Below are 18,897 nucleotides of genomic sequence, written 5' to 3'. Positions count from 1 at the left end.
TAAAAAATCAATAAAGTATATTTTTTAAAAAGCTACTATTTGTATTTCTGCCCGTAGTCCATCATCTGTGTGGCTGGGGAGTTAAGCTCCTCAGTGGTTTGGGATGATGTGTGCCGGTCATTCCGTCACTGTCTTCGGAAGAACTGTGAGGAGCTAGACTGGAGAAGCCATGCTTTAAAAAAATCCCAAGGATTGCCGAAACCGGTTTGGCTCAGCGGTAGAGCGTCGGTCTGCGGACTGAAAGGTCCCAGGTTCGATTCCGGTCAGGGGCATGTACGTTGGTCGGGGGCACATCCCTGGTAGGGGATATGCAAGAGGCAGCTGGTTGATGTTTCTCTCTCATCAACATTTCTAGCTCTCTATCTATCTATCTCCCTTCCTCTCTGTGAAAAATCAATAAAATATATTAAAAATAAAATAAAATAAAAAATCCCAAGGATGAAGTCCCAGTTTAGCTAAAGAAGTCCTGGGATCTTAGAATTGAGTTCGACCTTAAGTATTCCCCACTCCTTCAATTTCCTCGGAGGGGCAAGGGAGGGAAGTGCTCGGTCCTCAGGAGGATAAAGGACAGGGTCACATCCTGCGCCCCTGGCCCCACCTTCATTACTGGGAAGAATCTGCAGGTGATGCCCTGCCTCTGCCCGGGCTGGCCGGCCTGCCGGCGAGTCCGTTCTGCTCGGCCTGGGCTCCCCAGGTGGACAACGCGGGCCAGGGCCTGGCCGGAGGTCAAGGCTTTGAGGTTCTTTCTGCTTCTATTGTGGAGCTGAATGGATTTGAGGAGGCAATTCTGGGTGTGTCTGCTCGCCCCCTGGTGGACCATACTGGAAGGACCAACCACGGGTCCCACCGTATTCTCCACAGAAGAGCCAGCAGCCGTTCGAACTTGACGCGGTCACCCAGTTGATGTACCGTGAGGCTGAGCTGCAGAGCTGGAAGCTGCTCTTTAACCAGACCCTGGAAACTGAAGTTAATGCACATGGAAACAGTGCCACGTCAGGACTGCCGTGTTCAACACATGTCGCTGAGAAGTCAGGACATCTGCCTACTCCGGCACACAACCCTCTTCAATGATCAGCGGGTCTCAGGAGCGGCTGTGCATTGCTGCACCTGGGAACGGTAAATGCAGCACGTGGGGCCGGGAAGCCCAGCTCTAGAAATCACGATGTAATCGGTCTGGAGCGAGGCCTGGGCGAGAAGAGTTTTACTAGTACTAAAGCTCCCGGGTCTGCTGGGGGAGCTCGGGCCACCTGAGAGCGGAGGCATCCTGCCACTGAGACCCCCAAACCTGGAAACTCTACAGGACACACCGCCTGCTTTCTTCCACAAATACAGTGTGAGGAAATAGCAAGAACATGTTGGGGGGGGGGGGGGGGACACACCGCTCAGGAGCTGTAGATAAGTATTAAAAGTACTTAGACACAGCAACTAACTACACGTGGATCTTGATTTAAACTAAACAAAAACTTATGAGACAACAGGTAAAATCTGAACACTGCATTTAAAAAAAAATTGTGGTAAAATACACATAAGCAACCTGCCATCTTAACCTTCTTAAAATGTATAGTTTAGTAGTGTTAGTACATTCATATTGTTGTGTGGATATTAAGAAATTATTGCTAATTTATGTAGGCATGATAAGGGTTTATATTTATATTTTTTAAAAAGAGTCCTTTTAGAAATATACGGGCAAATATTTACAGATAAAATGTGAAGTCTCCCCAAAACCGGTTTGGCTCAGTGGTAGAGCGTCGGTCTGTGGACTGAAAGGTCCCAGGTTCGATTCTGGTCGGGCCCATTACATTGGTTGTGAGCACATCCCTGATGGGGGGTGTGCAGGAGGCAGCTGGTCAATGTTTCTCTCTCATCGATGTTTCTAACTCTCTATCTCTCTCCCTTCCTCTCTGTGAAAAATCAATAAAATATATTTTAAAAAAAGTCTGGCGCTATTTCCCCCTCAAACTAGAGGAAACAAGATTGGCCATAAATTGGTAACTGTTGAAGCTAGTTAAAACAACGTTAGGAGTCACTACACTATTCCCTACACACTTTCGTGTGGTTTTGACAATTTCTTTAATTAAACATTTTTAAAAAGTACTTTCCCCCTTTAACAGCTTATTCTCAATTGACTTTTTTACTCCCCCCTGTAACTCCCAGTCTTTCTCTGCTAGATTTTTTTTTTTATAATGTATTTTGATTTTTTACAGAGAGGAAGAGAGAAGGATAGAGAATTAGAAACATCGATGAGAGAGAATCATCGATCAGCCGCCTCCTGCACACCCCTCACTGGGGAGATGCCTGCAACCAAGGCACATACCCTTGACCAGAATCGAACCCGGGACCTTTCAGTCCGCAGGCCAACGCTCTATCCACTGAGCAAAACCGGCTGCGGCATCTCTGCTGGATTTCTACGAGTCTCTCAGATCTTGTAAGCCTTCCTGGGACCGCTCCGCACACATCCCTTACAATTTCGCGCTTCCCATCTCTTTCCGGGGGCTGCCCTTTTTGTCCCAGTTCCTGACCACAGTGCAGCCTGGGGGGGAACCCGCGGACCTCAGTTTCCCAAGCGCCCGGCCGCCACGGCAGCGGCTCCTCCCTGCGGGTGGCCCGTCCCCACGTACCTTCACGGGCTGGATGACCAAGACGTTCTGGAGCACCGACAAGATGGTAGAGATGAGCCAGCTGGTGGCCTGGTCCCTGCTCAGCTCCAGGCTGTACAGGGCGGTGAAGAAGGCCGCGGCCAGGCTCGTGGCGGCCAGCAGGAGCCAGCGGACGGGGGCCAACCACCTGGAGGGGCCGGCCGCCGTGGGCTTCCCGCCTCCTTCTGGGCTCAGGAGGGGGAAACTGGTTGCCTCCCTGAAGGAGAGAAGGCGAGGTGAACATCTCATGGCCAGCAGCTGCGGGGGGCGGGCGGGGCTCACCGGGGACGGGTGAGGAGCGCCAGGTGCGCGGTTACCCGGCGGGGCCTTGCTCCGGGGGGAGAACGTGTGTTTCCAGGAGCTCCTGGAGCTTCTGCAGGTGGCGGGCTGTACCCGGGAGGTCGCCAGGCTGGTCGGCCCGGGTGGCACCCAAGGCGCTCAAGGGCGACCGCAGCCTCTGCAGAACCCTGAGCAGGTAGCAGCGGAGATGGCGGTGGTGCCCAGCGGCCACTGAAAACAGATTCCAGGTTGACGCCCGTTAGTGAGCGGAGGGTCAGGAACCGGCACTAACTGGCGGACATGAGCGACTCATTAACTGGTGACGAGGTTGAATTTCCCAGGAGTGGAGATTGCACCCAGCACCCACAGTATAGGCCCTATAGGGTCTTCTCTGAGGACAAGGGTAACTTTTTAACAACGTGTATAATCCCCCACTTTGGTCTAGAGCCGTGGTCGGCAAACTGCGGCTCGTGAGCCATGTGAGGCTCTTTGACCCTTTGAGTGTGGCTCTTCCACAAAATACCACGGCCTGGGCGAATCTATTTTGAAGAAGTGGTGTTAGAAGAAGTTTACATTTAAAACATTTGGCTCTCAAAAGAAATTTCATTGTTGTACTGTTGATATTTGGCTCTGTAGACCAGTGTTTCCCAACCTTCTCTCATGATGAGAATCACCTGGTGGAGTTGTTAAAACACAGATTCCTGAATCCCAACTAAGAAGTGCTAAACTATATGTTTTGAGAACATATAGGTAAAATTGCATACCTAACTTAGTGCTCTGTATATAACATCTGTCTTAGAGCACTAGTTAAGTATACAATTTTACCTATATGTTCCCAAAAATTCTAGTTTAGCACTTCTTAGTTGGGATTCAGGAATCTGTGTTTTAACAACTCCACCAGGTGATTCTCATCATGAGAGAAGGTTGGGAAACACTGCTGTAGACTAATGAGTTTGGCGACCACTGGTCTAGAGACTTCAAAACGTGGACTGAGCCGGGTCGGCATGGATCGGGGGTTGAGTGTTGACCTAGGAGCCAGGAGCTCATGGTTCAATTCCCAGTCAAGGCACATGCCTGGGTTGTAAGTTTGATCTCCAGTGGGGGGCATGCAGGAGGCAGCCCAGCAGTGATTCTCTCTCATCACTGATTTTTCTATCTCTCCCTCTCCCTTCCTCTCTGAAGTCAATAAAAAGAAAAATAACCTGACTGAGTTTTTCCACCAGAACCGCAGCACATGTGACTGTACTAGGTCAGTGCCCAGGGAGGCCCAAACTATATTTGAGAACCCATGGATTGCCTAATCTCACCACCCACAGCAGAAGAACGGCAAGTTTCAACAGCCTCTAACAAAGCAGATGGCACACGGGGTCTCACACAGGAACACTCTTGTGGGTTTTTCCTTAATTCTCCACTTTAATCACTGGATATATTGTCTCAAAAGCCACCAGAGGGATCAAAATATCAGCTCTCTATGAAAAGCCTAAGGAAATGGTGCCTGTTGTGATGCTGACAGGCGAGAGAGAGGTGGAGGGGGCGGGAGGAGAGGAGAGATTGGGACTAAACCTGAGGCCTTACCACTTGCCCCGCAGGGCGCTGCCTCCAGGTGAGAACGAATGAGGCTGGATAACAGCGCCACCAGCTGGCTCACGGGGCAGGAGCCCCACGAGGGTGGTTCCCGCTCTGAGAGGAGGCCCGGGTCTCTCCTGAGCAGAAACCCCACCGTTTCCTTCAGCTCCTGAAAGGCAGAACCCAGATGAGAAGAGTCAGGCCGAGCTGCATCAACCCAGGAGTGGCAGCGACGACAGGTGGTCTCCACTCGGAGGAGCGTATCCTTAGTGTCAAGCGCCTCCATGTCTCATTCTGCCTCTGCTTTTTTAAAAAGAAGTTGCCTCCCAGGAGCTTCAAAACTAGTTTCACGCCCAGCTGGTTCAGCTCAGTGGTTGAGCGGTGACAGGTGAACCAGGAGGTCACGGTTTGATTCCCAGGCAGGGCACAGGCCCAGATTGCAGGCGTGATCCCCAGGGAGGGGGCATGGAGGAGGCAGCCGATCTATGATTCTCTCTCATCATTGATGTTTCTCTCTCTCCCTCTCACTTCCTCTCTAAAATAAATGCAAAGATATTTTTAAAAAACTCTTAAAAAAAACCCCAAAAAACCGGTTTGGCTCAATGGATGGAGCGTCGGCTTGGGGACTGAAGGGTCCCAGGTTCGATTCCTGTCAAGGGCATGTACCTTGGTTGCGGGCATATCCCCAGTGGGGGGTATGCAAGAGGCAGCTGATCGATGACTCTCTCTCATCGATGTTTTTAACTCTCTATCTCTCTCCCTTCCTCTCTGTACAAAATCAATAAAAATATATTTAAAAAAAAAAACCCCAAAAAACAAAAACAAAACTAGGTTCATGAGAGAATAGAGGATGAAAGAAGGGACAGCCTGACGGGACATCAGAAGCTAAGACGAGCTTAGAGTTCCGTTCTGCACTCCACGGAGCCTGAGGACCGGAGGAAACCGGCGGCACCGTGGGGCAGAGCCCAGGGGCAGGAATTAGGGGAAGGCTGATGGTTTAGTAAGACCCGGCGGCCTTTTCCCGGGTCTCTCCTAGCACACGGGGAAAGGAAGCGGAGTGACCTGTGGAATTCCACGCGGGCTTCCTTACCTCCACTGCCTCCGAGGCCGAGAGAGGCTCCGCAGGCGCCTCTGAGAGGCCGGGGGCCGGCGGGGGGGCAGAGCGGGGCGGCGGCTCCTGGGGCTGAGTCAGCGGGAAGAGCCGCCCGAGGACGAGGTTGACCGGGAAGAGGATGACGGCGGTTTGGATGCTGACGAGCAGCTCGGACCAGGTCACGGCACACGGACCCACTGGAAGGAAAGCTTTAGGTCAGCCGTGCTCCGCAGCAGCTGACACCACCGGGCAGGGAGTTACCCCTCTCCCAGGTGTAAGTCTTTGCTTGGCAGCTTCGCGGTGATTATCTAAGGAGAAGACGTGGCAGTGACGATCCCGTCGGGTTCCCAGGGCTGCTTCCCTTGCTCATGACTGGGAACAGCGAGACCTGCTAGCCCAGTGGTCGGCAAACCCTTTAGTCAACAGAGCCAAATATCAACAGTACAACGACTAACATTTCTTTTGAGAGCCAAATTTTTAAACTTAAACTATATAGGTAGGTACATTGTTATTGACTTAATTAGGGTACTCCTAAGCTGGCCTTTGCTAAAAACTCAAGGGGCCAAAGAGCCGCATGTGGCTCACGAGCCGCAGTTTGCCGACCACGGTTAGCGTATTCTAATGTCAGGCAGCAAAGGGAAGAGACGAAGGCAGCCAGGGGGCTGTAAGCGTGAGGGGAGCAGGAGAGGGAAGCAGAGGAGAGGGTTACATGCCAGGAGCAACGCCCGCAGGACTGGGCCAGACCTTGCCGGTCTCTGTGGGCGGAGGGGCCGCTCATCCTCCAGAACATGAGGCTGGTGACCAGGTTGCAGAGCAGGAGGGTCGTGCAGCTGGTGAGCCGCTGGGCTCTCGTAAACTGGTCCCAGGGATGGCGAGTGGCAATCGAGAGCCACAGCGAGTCCTGGGTGAACTTTTCCACCACCATGGAGGGGAACAGGTGTCTGAGAACACACATCACAACAGCAGAGGCGTGAGGTTTCCTTCTGAGAGCGGCCTGGACGGAGGGGTGGCTTGCCTGGCAACAAGCTTCATAGCAACAACTCCACCACTACTCACACCTCTGGGAAGGCGCTGTCACATGACCGATAGCATGATTCTTTTGTTATCTTAGGATAAAGAGGTTTTGAGGGTAAGGTTAACCCTTTGCACTCCGAACCATTCTGGACATTGGCTACCAGCTACTCGACGCTACTTTGTGAAACGTGCGTTGAATTAACTCAATTCCCCGTAATCACTAATAAACTGCAATGTCCCCTGAGAGGGGACATCCGAGTGATATGCTAGAATTCCAATGTCCCCTGAGAGGGGACAGCAGAGTGCAAAGGGTTAATTTATGTGGTCTGAGATTTTAAAATTAAAAACTGTTTTTTAGCTTTTTAAGAGTTTTTGCTTTTGCTTTTTTTTTTGTTTTTTTTTGTTTCACCTGAAAATTCATTTTTATTTTAGTCTTCAAAATATGTTTGCTTATTTTTACTTTTAAAAAGTTTGCATTAGGCCGAAACCGGTTTGGCTCAGTGGTAGAGCGTCGGTTTGAGGATTGAAAGGTCCCAGGTTCGATTCCGGTCAAGGGCATGTACCTTGGTTGCGGGCACATCCCCGGTGGGGGGGTGTGCAGGAGGCAGCTGGTCGATGTTTCTCTCTCATTGACGTTTCTAGCTCTCTATCCCTCTCTCCTCCTCTCTGTAAAAAAATCAATAAAATATATTTTTAAAAAAAGTGCTGCTTGCACATGCCTTTAAAAAAAAAAAAGTTTGCATTAGGTTTGCACTCAAGATAGTTTGCTAAAGTCATATTCTTAGCACATTCTCTATTCCAAAGGAGGAGGAAATGTAAGGAAGATACAAAAAGAAAAAAAACAAAATATTAGCAGGGCTTCAAAACGAAATCCACATCTCTGAGGGAGGAACGGAGTGAGAAACCGGGGGGAGAAGCCACTGGCTGACGGGCACCAGGTCTGGGAGAAGGCAGGACACGGGGAGGCTGACACTGGAACTACGTGTGTCATAGACGGGGAAAGGGAGAGGTCAGCCATCGCCACGCTGAACGTCGGGGCCTAGCTGGCCTGTGAAAGGACACTGCAGAACAAGCCTGCCGCAGAGCTGCACATGGACAGCGGGGCGGTGGGCGGAAGACGGCAGCCCCGAGATCAGCAACTGAGCTGTGGGACCCAGCGGTTCATGGCGAGATCCACAATAGCCCTCACTGCCCTGATTTCACGGAGAAACAGAAGCTCCAAAATGCTGTGGTAAGGCCTAGTTCTAGAGATGTGAGGACTGGATTGAAATGTCAGAAAAGCTACAAGGCAGAGGTAAGTGTGGAAATAGATAGAGATTGAGATTTAATAGTAAAACAGTGGAAATGAATATACAACTCAAAATTCCTCACCACATAAAAAAACCTAATGTGCCCGGCCAGTGTGGTTCAGTGTTTAAGTGTTGACCCATGAACCAGGAGGTCATGGTTCAATCACCGGTCAGGGCGCATGCCCAATAGGGGGCGTGCAGGAGGCAGCCGATCAATAATTTTTCTCTCATCATTGATGTTTCTGTCTCTCTCTCTCCCCCTCTTCTTTCTCTCTGAAATAAATAAAAATATATTTAAAAAAGAAATAAAAATCTAATGCTGAGAAAGGCAGCCAACACAATCAATAATTCATCCCAGAAGAAATTAATTTTATGGGACAGTCTGACAGTCTTTAAAATACATACATATATACATACACACATATATATTATATAATGTATATAATATATATTTATATATAAATATAATATATATGTATGTATTTAACAAACACCATGGAGGATAGTTTGAGGCTCCAACATAGAGTAAGAGAATGTCAGATGAACAATATTTGCAGAAGTGACATCTGAGAATTTTTCAGAATTGAAGATGTGATTTTGCATATTAAAAGTACATTCTATGTTAAGTGTACTTTACCACAATAAAAACATTTTTAAAAGTACCTTCTGAGTACCAAACTGGATTTAAAAAATTAATCCACAGTAAAAAGAATTATAAAATTTGGAACATCAAGAATAAAGGTAAAATATTAAAGAGAGAGAGAAATGGCAGTCTACTTTAAAAGAATAGCAGCCAGACTGACAAAAGACTGACATAACAACAAAGGCAGTGTTGGAGGCAATTCTCCATGGATACTTCACATGTAGGCATTCATAAAATATTTGCTCCTGGACTACCTTTTAAGGAATCTTGGTATAAGCAGACAGCCCTGGAAAAATAGAGACAGTGACTCTCTTTGGGAAAATTTACTTCCATTTCCAGATTGTAAAGCCAGAGACACCCTCCTCCTCAGATGGCCCTTACGGAAGCCACGGCGTTGGATCTACTAGATAAAGACTTCAAGTCATTTTAAGTGTGTTAAAAAAAAACTAAAGAAAACTATGTTTTAAGGACTAAAGGAAAGTGAGAATGATATCTTACAAAATAAAAACATCAATAAAGATAAATTTCTTTTTAAAAAGAACAGAGTAGCAAGTCTGCCGTTGAAAAATACGCTGAGTGAAATGAAAAATTCAGTAGAGAGGCTCACAAACATAATTGAGTGGGCAGAGGAAAGAATCAGCAAACGTAAGATAGGTCAATTTAAATTATACAGTCTGAAGAACAGAAAGAGTAAAGGATGAAGACAAATGAACAGAGCTTCAGAGACATGGAAAACACCATCATTTCCCAATGATACCTAAAGGAAAAGAGCTGCTTCTTTGACACCGGTAGGAAGACGCGGTCACGCTCACAGTCTCCAAGGTCCTCGGCCAGCCAACAATCGCATAGGAAATGCCATTTCCTGTTACCTGCCAGGTCGCCGACAATCACCTGGTTTACATACCTATAGTAAAATGAAGATAACCATGTTAGGGAGGGGGCACAATTCAGGTGCTGTAATAAGAAGCAATCTTATGAAACAATCTGAATGTCTATTGATGGATAAATGGGTTTAAAAACAGGTGCCCCTCAGCAGATGAGTGGATCCAAAAACTATGGTACATCTACACAATGGAATACTATGCTGCCATAAAAAAGAAGGAATTCTCATCATTTGCAGCAACCTGGATGGAATTGGAGAACATCATGCTGAGTGAAATAAGCCAATCAATCAATGAAAGAGAAACACCACATGACCCCACTCATTTGTGGATAATAAAGATCATTATAAACTGATGAACCAAAAGATAGATATAGAGACAGTAAAACAACAAGCAGATTGTCAAATTACAGCAGGGAGGGGAGGAGGATCTGGGGGAGATAATAGATCAACCGAAGGACTTGTATACATGCATATAAGTACAACCAATGGACATAAAACTCTGGGGAGGGAGGGGATGTGTGGAAGGGAGGGAGGGGGGCAAAAAAAAATCAATAAAATATGTAAAAATAAATAAATAAATAAATAAATAAATGATTAAAAAAAAATACGGTGTACACACACAAAAAAAGAACGAAACTGTCATGGATGGACCTTGAGGGCATAATGCTAAGTGAAATAAGTCAGACAGAGAAAGACAAATACCATAAGATTTCACGTATATGTGAAATCTAAAAGCAAAAACAAAAGAAAAGCTCATAGGTACAGGGAACAGACTGGTGGGTGCCAGTGGTAGGAGATTTGGGGGGAATGGGTGACGGGGTCAAAAGGTACAAACTTCTAGTTATAAAACAAGTCAGTCATGGGACACAGTGTACAACGTGGCGACTGTAGTTAATAATACTGACCTGCGTGTTAAAAAGTTCTAAGAGAGTAGATCTTAACATTTCTCAGCACAAGAAAAAGAATTCTGTAACTAGGTATGGTGATAGATGCAACTAGACTTATTATGATGATCATTTTGCAAAATATACCAATATTGAATCATTATATTTGTATACCTAAAACCAATACGTTGTATGTCAATTATACTTAAATAAAAAACAAATCAGATAATTTAAAAGAGGAAGTGATCTTGCCCTGCCAGTGGATTCTGTTTCATTGCGAGGCAAGAACTAAAGGAAGAAGCCAGAGCTGACCCCATTTCCTCAGGGAGTTCATGTCCTGAACACCAGAACGCAGGTCCTAGAACCTACAAACAGTCCAGCGTGTGTGTGTGTGTGTGTGTGTGTGTGTGTGTGTGTCCTCTAAGCTTCCCGGTTCCATACATGAGGGTGCTCGGCCACCTTGACAAGCATCCGTCTGCCTCTCTTACAGAACAGAGGCTCAGTCCTGCCCCTAGGTGACCTCTGATCTGCTTTCTGTCTCTGTCGTTTTCCTTTTTAAAAGAATTTCATACACGTGATCCACACAGTATGTATTCACACAGCCTGGCTTCTTTCAGTCAGCATGCTTTTAGGAATTCATCCATGTTGTATGTATTAGCAGATTGTTCTTTTCGTCGGTGAGTAGAACTCCATCTAATAAATATACTAACTTTTATTTGTTTACTCACCCGAGGGACATTTGTGTTGTTTCCAGTTTTGGGCTACTAACAATAAAACAGCTATGAATATACATGTATAAGTCTTGAAGGACCTATTCCCCCCCCCCCCCCCCCCATTTATCTAGGAGCGGAATGTCTGGGGCATATGGTCCAAGTGTGTTTAACTGTACAAGAAACTGACAGCCTGCTGAAACCGGTTTGGCTCAGGGAATAGATCGTCTGTCTGCGGATTGAAGGGTCCCAGGTTCGATTCCGGTCAAGGGCATGTGCCTTGGTTGTGGGCACATCCCCAATAGGGGATGTGCAAGAGGCAGCTGATCGATGATTCTCTTTCATCGATGTTTCTAACTCTCTATCCCTCTCTCATCCTCTCTGTAAAAATTCAATAAAATATATTTAAAAAAGAAAAAACCTGACAGCCTGTTCTCCAATGTGGCTGCACCTTTCACACTCCCACCAGTGCTGTGTGAGCGTGCCCCACCCTCTCCCAAACTTGGTTTTGTCAGACTTTAATTTTAGTCATGCTCCTGAGTGTTCAGTGCTACCTCACCGTGGTTTTAATTTGCATTTCCTGATGATTAGTGAAATTGAGCATCTTGTCAAGTGCTTATTATTGGCCTTTGTAAATGCAACTGAGATGATGGTGTGCAAACTGATTTGTAGATGCAGATCAGAATGGAAACAGTAAGCAAATGATCAGGCTCTTCCGGCCTCGTGGTCTAGCCTAGTAGGGCAAGCCTGACTTTGGGCAGCTGCATACCTTTTCAGAGAGGCCGGTATTCAGGACCGATGCCTCTGAGGACTGGAGCCTTGGATCTCTGACTTCATTCCCTTCATTTTTCCTAACCCCAGCAAACCAATAATCTTCACCCATTATTCATTTCACCATCTACTTTCTCCACTCCCCTCCCCTCATTCTCACGGTGCTGCTGGAGGGAGAGGCAGAACCATCTGGACCCAGCACAGACTCATCACCGAACATCCCTAGGCACACACCACTTCTTCATCCCACCTTTCCTCTCCTGAAGCTCTTAATTCTGACCCAGTGCACAGTATTCGAGATATAGCTGTTTATTAAATTTACTCTTTGAATATATTACATTTCATATGAGAGATACCTTTAGTTCGTGGTACTTTGGGGCAGAATTTCCTTGTGATTATTTGTTGTACACACCATGACAACATTTAATGAAAAGAAAAATAAAACATCTATCATTCTTAAGTCCACAAAAAATCATATTGTTAACTTCCACATTGGTTTCTAGGGTTTCTTCTTTACAGACAGCTTTGAAATGTAAATCTAACTTGTGACTTCTTGGCTCAAGGTACTGTTGTTATTTACTGCGATGACAAGCTGAACCCACCGCCAGCCAGCGTGCGGCAGGTGCTTACCAGGCGGGGCTGGCGCCCGAGTTGTCATGCCAGAGCCGGAGGCCGTGCAGCTCCCCCAGGGAGGACCGGGTGCCGAGCAGGAAGACATCCAGCCCCCCTCGCTCAAAGACTGCCTTCTGGGCGTCCCACAGGTGATGGGGCTCACTCCGTCCCTCCGACCCGTACAGGGTGGCCACCACCTGAGACACGACACAGGAAGTCCTAACGTGGCTATCTGGTTCTTTGGGTTTATTCCCAAGGAGAAAGGCATAGACACTGGACTGAGATGAAGTCTCTGGGATCTCAGACAAGGACAGAGGGCTCTTCAGATTTGCAGGGGAGGGCTAGGAAGGAGCCCTCGGTGATCCCCCGGAACTGCTATGGGATGCCGGGATATCAGAGTGTGTGGTAGCTCACGTGGCAGGGGACAGAACAGTGAGTGAGGGACATCTGTTTCATTAACCTGAGCTGTTGTAGAGGCCCTTCTTCGATATCCAGTGGAGACCTGGAGAAGGTAGCGGCACTGAGAGCTGGGGTCGTTATCGGCCAGGACAGTGACCTTCACCTGCGGGAAGAGCAGAACCAAGGAAATGGGCTGACCTTACTCAGCCTCCCGGAGCTAAGGAGCAGGAGGAAGCATGGCCTGGGTCGCCATGGTCTGGACGGCAAAGGGGGGTGTAAGAGACCCAGGTTAAGTGATAAGGGGGACGGGCTGAAAGACCAGGGTTTATGCCTCTACAATGAAATAGTCATAGACTCAACCACGCCTTGGGCCTCTCAATATTTCCGCTCCCCCCCCTCCCCCCCCAGGTAGATAGCATATAAAACATCCAATTAAACTTGAATTTCAGACAAACACTGAATAATTTTTGGGCATACTTACACCAAAAATGCATTCTCTATTTATGTGAAATTCAAATTTAACTGGGCGCCCTGTATTTTTATTTACTAAAACTGGCATTCCTATACCCACGCCAACAAAAAAAATGAACATGTTGTAGAATTGCGTTCTACAATTTCCAAGTGTAAGAAAACACAAGAGCAAGAAAGAAATAGAATAGGAATTAAGAACAGGCAGCCATCAAAGCATTTTTTGTTTCAAAAAAAAAATTTCTTACAGGATTTTTTTTTATATATTGCAATTACATTAAATTATAATTTGACTTACATATAACTTTCATGTGCAATGTCTAAAGTGAGATAAACATGCATTTGGTTTTAGTTACATTCTCTACATGTTTTCTTTTGGCCTATTCCTAAATGAATCACATGAGAATTCCACCTAGGCTAAAAGAAGAAAAAGGATATAAAGGGTTAAGTTCCTAGGCCTTGAGAGAATAGATATAAAGAGAAATTTAAGAAGACTCACACCTGAGTTTCTCTGCTACTTGGAACCACGGGACCTGCCTCTTTGGAATAAAAGTATCCCCCCCGCCACCTCAACATACTCAAGCCGCTGTGGCAAAACTTTTGGAATCAAACGCCTCCTCACCTTCTGCATATCTGCCCGGTCCTTTCTCCAAGCCCACACAAACAGGAGCAGGTAGAACCCCGAGAGGCTGGCCAGCAAGGACACCCCAACAGGGTTGTTGGTCACGCGCAGGAAGAGCCTGACCGTGTCTCCGACGTCCACTGTCCGGGGCACGATGAAGAAGTCGCTGCCAAAGTAGGTCAGGTGGTTGCAGAGGCACTGGGTCCGCACGACTGTGCTCTGTGGCCCGACCTGGAGCAGAATGGAGAGACACTGATGCTGACGGAGGGCTGTGGAACATCAACACAGGCCGTTCAGAGTGGGAGCAGAGCGTCCGGGGCGCCCATTCACTGCTGCTGGCGCTGTAAACGGGCATCACCCATGTGCACAGCGCGTGGGCAACATCTGGCAAAGCCGGAGAAGCACAAACCCTCGGACTCCTGCAGTCCCAGGGCTGTTTGTGTAGCCCAGGGAACTTCACACATGTGCACAAGGGGGCATGGAAAAGAAGGCTTCTGCCAGCACCGCGGAGAACTATAAAATACCGGGAACCCCTGTATGCCTGCTAATGGCAGAACAGACACACAGGTAAAGAGATGAGTAGAGGCAACCGGATGGAATACTACACAACAGGCAAGATGGATATAACCACGGGTAAACGCTGAGTGGAAAACCAAGTTACAGAAGGATCTGTATCGTTTGGTGCCATCTGCACAGAGACCATGTGTCCGCTTCTGTCAGTGTCCTCACTGGGACGTAAGCTCATGAGGACACTGACCCATCCATCCCTGCATCTCTGGCTCCTGGCCTTGGCCTGGCAAGGATGCTCAATAGCAGATGCTCAAGAAATACTTGGTGGTTGCCAAGACCGGTTTGGCTCAATGGATAGAGCGTCGGCTTGGGGACTGAAGGGACCCGGGTTCGATTCCGGTCAAGGGCATGTACCTTAGTTGCGGGCATATCCCCAGTAGGGGGTGTGCAAGAGGCAGCTGATTGATGACTCTCTCTCATCGATGTTTCTAGCTCTCTATCTCTCTCACTTCCTCTCTGTACAAAATCAATAAAATATATTTAAAAAAAAAAAAGAAATACTTGGTGGAAGGATGAATACACCAAATTCAGGACGGCCGTTACCTTTTGTGGGGAGGAAGGAAATGGAATTGGTGAAGGATATACAGACCACTTAGATTATTCCTGGGTGTTTTATTGTTTCTACAAATCTAAACAGAGTCCTAATTTTGTAATAAAGCTGAGTGGTGTGTAATGATTTTTATTATATCATTCCTTATAACTTTCTATATGTTGTAACATTTCTTCATAAAAATTTTTGTTTAAAATGTCAGTAGGCCCTGGCCAAGTGGCTCAGTTGCTTGGAGCATCCATCCCATAGGCCACAAGGTGGAGGGTTTGATTCCCAGTCAGGGCACATAGCTAGGTTTCAGGTTCCATCTTGTCGGAGAGCAAATGGTAGGCAACTGATCCATGTTTCTCTCTCACATCAATGTTTCTCTCTCTCTCCCCTCCTCTTTCTCTCTCTCAAATCAATAAAAACATATCTTAGTGTGAGGATTTAAAGAAAAGTTACTAGGCGCGTAAATGGAAGGTACCCATTCCATGTTTGGTTTTGCAGATGAAAAGTCTACAATAGTGTCATTATGACCGACTTCTCTGCCTGGCACAAGTGAAGTTCTGATCGCCCCACCTCTATTCTGCCCTTGGGGGAACTCTCATCTGTTCTCCGCAGCTCTGTTCCCTTCACAGAGCCAAACACTAGGGAGGCTTCAAGAAGGCAAGACACATCCTGAGGCCTGTTGCATCAGGGCCACTGCCCCGCCAGGGGAGAGCCTGCTGCTGGATGTGGCTTCCCTGACCAGCAGCACTGCCTCCCCTGGAGCCGTGAGAGGCAGGATCTCAGGGTCGCAGGCCCGGCCAGGTTTACGGCAACAGAAACTCCACAAATGAGCTTCCGCTTTGAGGATGTGCTTGGGAAGCAGCACCAGATCATCCAGAAACCACCGCTTGAGGCCCTGAATGTTGTGGGTCCCCAGGGAACCCCTCTCCTTCTGGTCCCCATCCGGACACCCTCTCAGAGGGCTCAGAGCAGCCTCCTGCTTTCCAGAACCTTGCAGCACACTCTGTGCAAGGGGACCAGGACCTGTCCCAGACAGGACCTCACCAAACCACGGTGTGAAAACCAGGCTCATTGTGAAGTGGGCAGACCCCAGGGAGTCGGGGGGAGGGGAGGGGGAGAAGAATGGGCTAGCTTCTTTCACTACAAAAATCCTCTTTCACTTAGCAGAAGTTCATTTCAGTTTACACAACATATTTAATGCTTGCAGGCGTGAACGGCTTCCATATATTGCTTTTCTTACCTTACCTGGAACTGTCACATTCACAGTGGACTAATGCTTGAGAAAGAAATCACAAATATGAAGCACAGCCTGCTCCAAAGAGAGACTCTTGCCCAGCCCACTACGCACAACCGTCCTTCTTCCCAGCTGATCTATTTCCCTTCTGCTTTTTAAAAATCCTCAAGAATGGATTTTTCATGGATTTTTAGAGAGAGAGGAAGGGACAGAGGGAAAGGGAGGGAGGGAACAAGAGAAGAAGCAAGGGAGGGAATAAAGGGTGGCAGGGAGAGGGAGAGAAACATCAATATGAGAGAGAAACATTGATTGGTTGCCTTCATACACACCCTGACCAAGGATCGAACCCACAACCTAGGCATGTGCCCTGACCAGGAATCAAACCTGCAGCCCTTTGGTATATGGGGTGATGCTCCAACCCACTGAGCCACTCGGCCAGGGCTCCTCCTAGGATTTTGAAGGGAACTGAGGTGACAGAGGCACCGTGTTCAATGCCAGCTACGGTAGCACAGAGGCAGGGAAGCGGCACGGCTTCTTACCTGACATCCGTTGCTCTTCCACGTGCTGTTGTGGCTGTCCCAAAAATAGCACTGAGTGAGGGCGGTGACGATGGAGAACAGGGTGGGAGTCCGCTGAGCATCTTCCTGGCTTTTATTCAGCAGCGCTGTTATATAGTAGATGCCGGCCCCATAGTGCAGACTCCCCGGAGTCAGCACCCACGTGTACTCCTCATCTGAGAATAAAGGAGAGTGCTAATTGCATTGCACGCGGGAGAAAGATACTGTTAACCTTTTCTTCTGAAGGGCCTGCAGTTATTTTACTTTACAAAGTAATACGCTTGGAGTCGCAAATGATTTCTTTAAAAAATGACCAGTAATACAATCCGGGGCTCTGGATTTCTCCTGTTGCGGTAAAAAAACCATCTTCCTTTGATGAATGAACATTTAGGCCTAAGGAATTAGATGTATTAAGAGTTTTAGGAAAATGAAATCATCACACACTGAGATTAGAAGATGGAAGACCCAGGTGACATGAGAGACCCGAGGACGAAGTGAGGGCAGGAGCAGAGTGGGTCCAGGAAGGAGCCTGGACCGCACGCCAGAGGCCTGACTTCAGGCCTGGCTCTGTCACGGGTGGTTGTTAAGCCACCACATCTCTACTTACCTTTCAAACAAGGAGTCTAAAGGAAAGAATATCTAAGATTTCTCCCAGCTCCAAATGACACGAGATTACTGCCTAGATCAGCCAGCAGCAGGGAGTGCATGTTCTCACTTGGGAAAGAGACAGGGCTTACTGCTGGCATCCAGCATGGACAGCTGCTGCTCAGGGGCTTTATCTAAAGGGACCGGTCACTTACAAAGTGATTGTGTCTATTAGCGAGGCCTAAGTGAGAGCAAGAAAAAGCTTGTTCAATATGGATCAATTGTCATGAGTGAGACTACAACACGCTTTATCTGTTCTGATTATTATATTTCCCCAACATCTTTTAAGGCAAAGGGTAGCTCATATATATATATATTATTGACTTTTTTACAGAGAGGAAGAGAGAGGGATAGAGAGCTAGAAACATCGACGAGAGAGAATCATCGATCAGCTGCCTCTTGCACACCCCCTGCTGGGGATGTGCCTGCAACCAAGGTACATGCCCTTGACCGGAATCGAACCTGGGACCTTTCAGTCTGGAGGCCGACGCTCTATCCACTGAGCCAAACCTGTTTCAGCAAAGGCATGTATCTTGATTGGTTGGCAAGCTCTATCCCCAGGCCCAGTCGGGGCATTTGCAGGAGGCAACCAATCGATATGCCTTTCTCTCATTGATGTTTCTTCCTCTCTGTCTCTCCCCCTCTCTTCCATGCTCTCTAAATATCAATGAAAAAATATCATTGGTTGAGGATTAAAAATAAATAAATAAAATAAATGCATTTCATGGTCACATGTTATCTATACATGTGATAAAAGTACATAGGACTAAACGCAAACACAGGAGTGCTTGTGTAAAGTAATGGAATCTGAATAAGATCAGTGCATTGGGTCAAGGTCATTTCCTTGCACTACAGTTAAGCAAGATATTAGCATTAGGAGAAACTGGGTGACAAGTATATAAGATCTGTTTTTACTTCTTACAATTGCATGTGAATATACAATTATCTTAAAAAAAAAAAAAGGTTAATTTAAAAAGAAAAGGAAAACATGCATTTCAAAGTGCTGTGGTCACCTGCTGACCCCCGAGAGGGGGCTTACCTCTCTGCTGCACCTGAGTCTTTGGCAGCGTCATGTTCAGGTGGAAGGAAGTGTGGTTAGGCTGATACTCGAACCCCAGGTAGAGTGTCATTGAAACGGGACTTTCGGGCTCTATGTACACGATCAGGGATTTCTCCAGGGAAGTGACGTTCACCGTGATGGTAAAATAGTCCGTACTCATGTTGACGGTGGTGGGGTGGGTTTCCATGCTTGCATTTCTCCAGAGCATGATCTAGAACGAGAGACCAATGACATTTTTTCCATAGATATTTAGAGAGCATGGAAGAGAGGGGGGAGAGACAGAGAGAAACATCAACGTGAGAAAGACACATCGATTGGTTGCCTCCTGCACACCACTCTTCAAATTTAAGATAGCCCATTGACCGACACCTGTCAGTCTCCTTTATAGGGATAATGGGACGAAACTTGCTAAGCCTTCCTC

At 47.3% G+C, this 18,897-nt stretch overlaps 1 protein-coding gene across 2 annotated transcripts in view; it reads right to left on the bottom strand.

Annotated features, from left to right (window-relative positions):
- The window catches only part of PKD1L3 (polycystin 1 like 3, transient receptor potential channel interacting), a gene marked incomplete at its 5' end in the record, with an annotated part of 79,073 nt that overhangs the window by 25,041 nt on the left and 35,135 nt on the right, over positions 1-18,897 (bottom strand). For both annotated transcript variants that reach the window (XM_084906680.1, XM_084906679.1), the window contains 11 exons: positions 2,619-2,853; positions 2,954-3,146; positions 4,491-4,650; positions 5,572-5,771; positions 6,319-6,515; positions 9,278-9,424; positions 12,399-12,577; positions 12,841-12,942; positions 13,870-14,100; positions 16,754-16,947; positions 18,456-18,687. In XM_084906680.1, coding sequence (XP_084762806.1) covers positions 2,619-2,853; positions 2,954-3,146; positions 4,491-4,650; positions 5,572-5,771; positions 6,319-6,515; positions 9,278-9,424; positions 12,399-12,577; positions 12,841-12,942; positions 13,870-14,100; positions 16,754-16,947; positions 18,456-18,687 — 2,070 coding nt within the window. The remainder of the gene's footprint in view (positions 1-2,618; positions 2,854-2,953; positions 3,147-4,490; positions 4,651-5,571; positions 5,772-6,318; positions 6,516-9,277; positions 9,425-12,398; positions 12,578-12,840; positions 12,943-13,869; positions 14,101-16,753; positions 16,948-18,455; positions 18,688-18,897) is intronic.

This window comes from Pipistrellus hanaki, assembly GCF_964339955.1.
Source record: "Pipistrellus hanaki genome assembly, chromosome: 15".
Lineage (NCBI taxonomy): Eukaryota > Metazoa > Chordata > Mammalia > Chiroptera > Vespertilionidae > Pipistrellus > Pipistrellus hanaki.
This window is presented reverse-complemented; position numbering and strand designations above follow the sequence as displayed.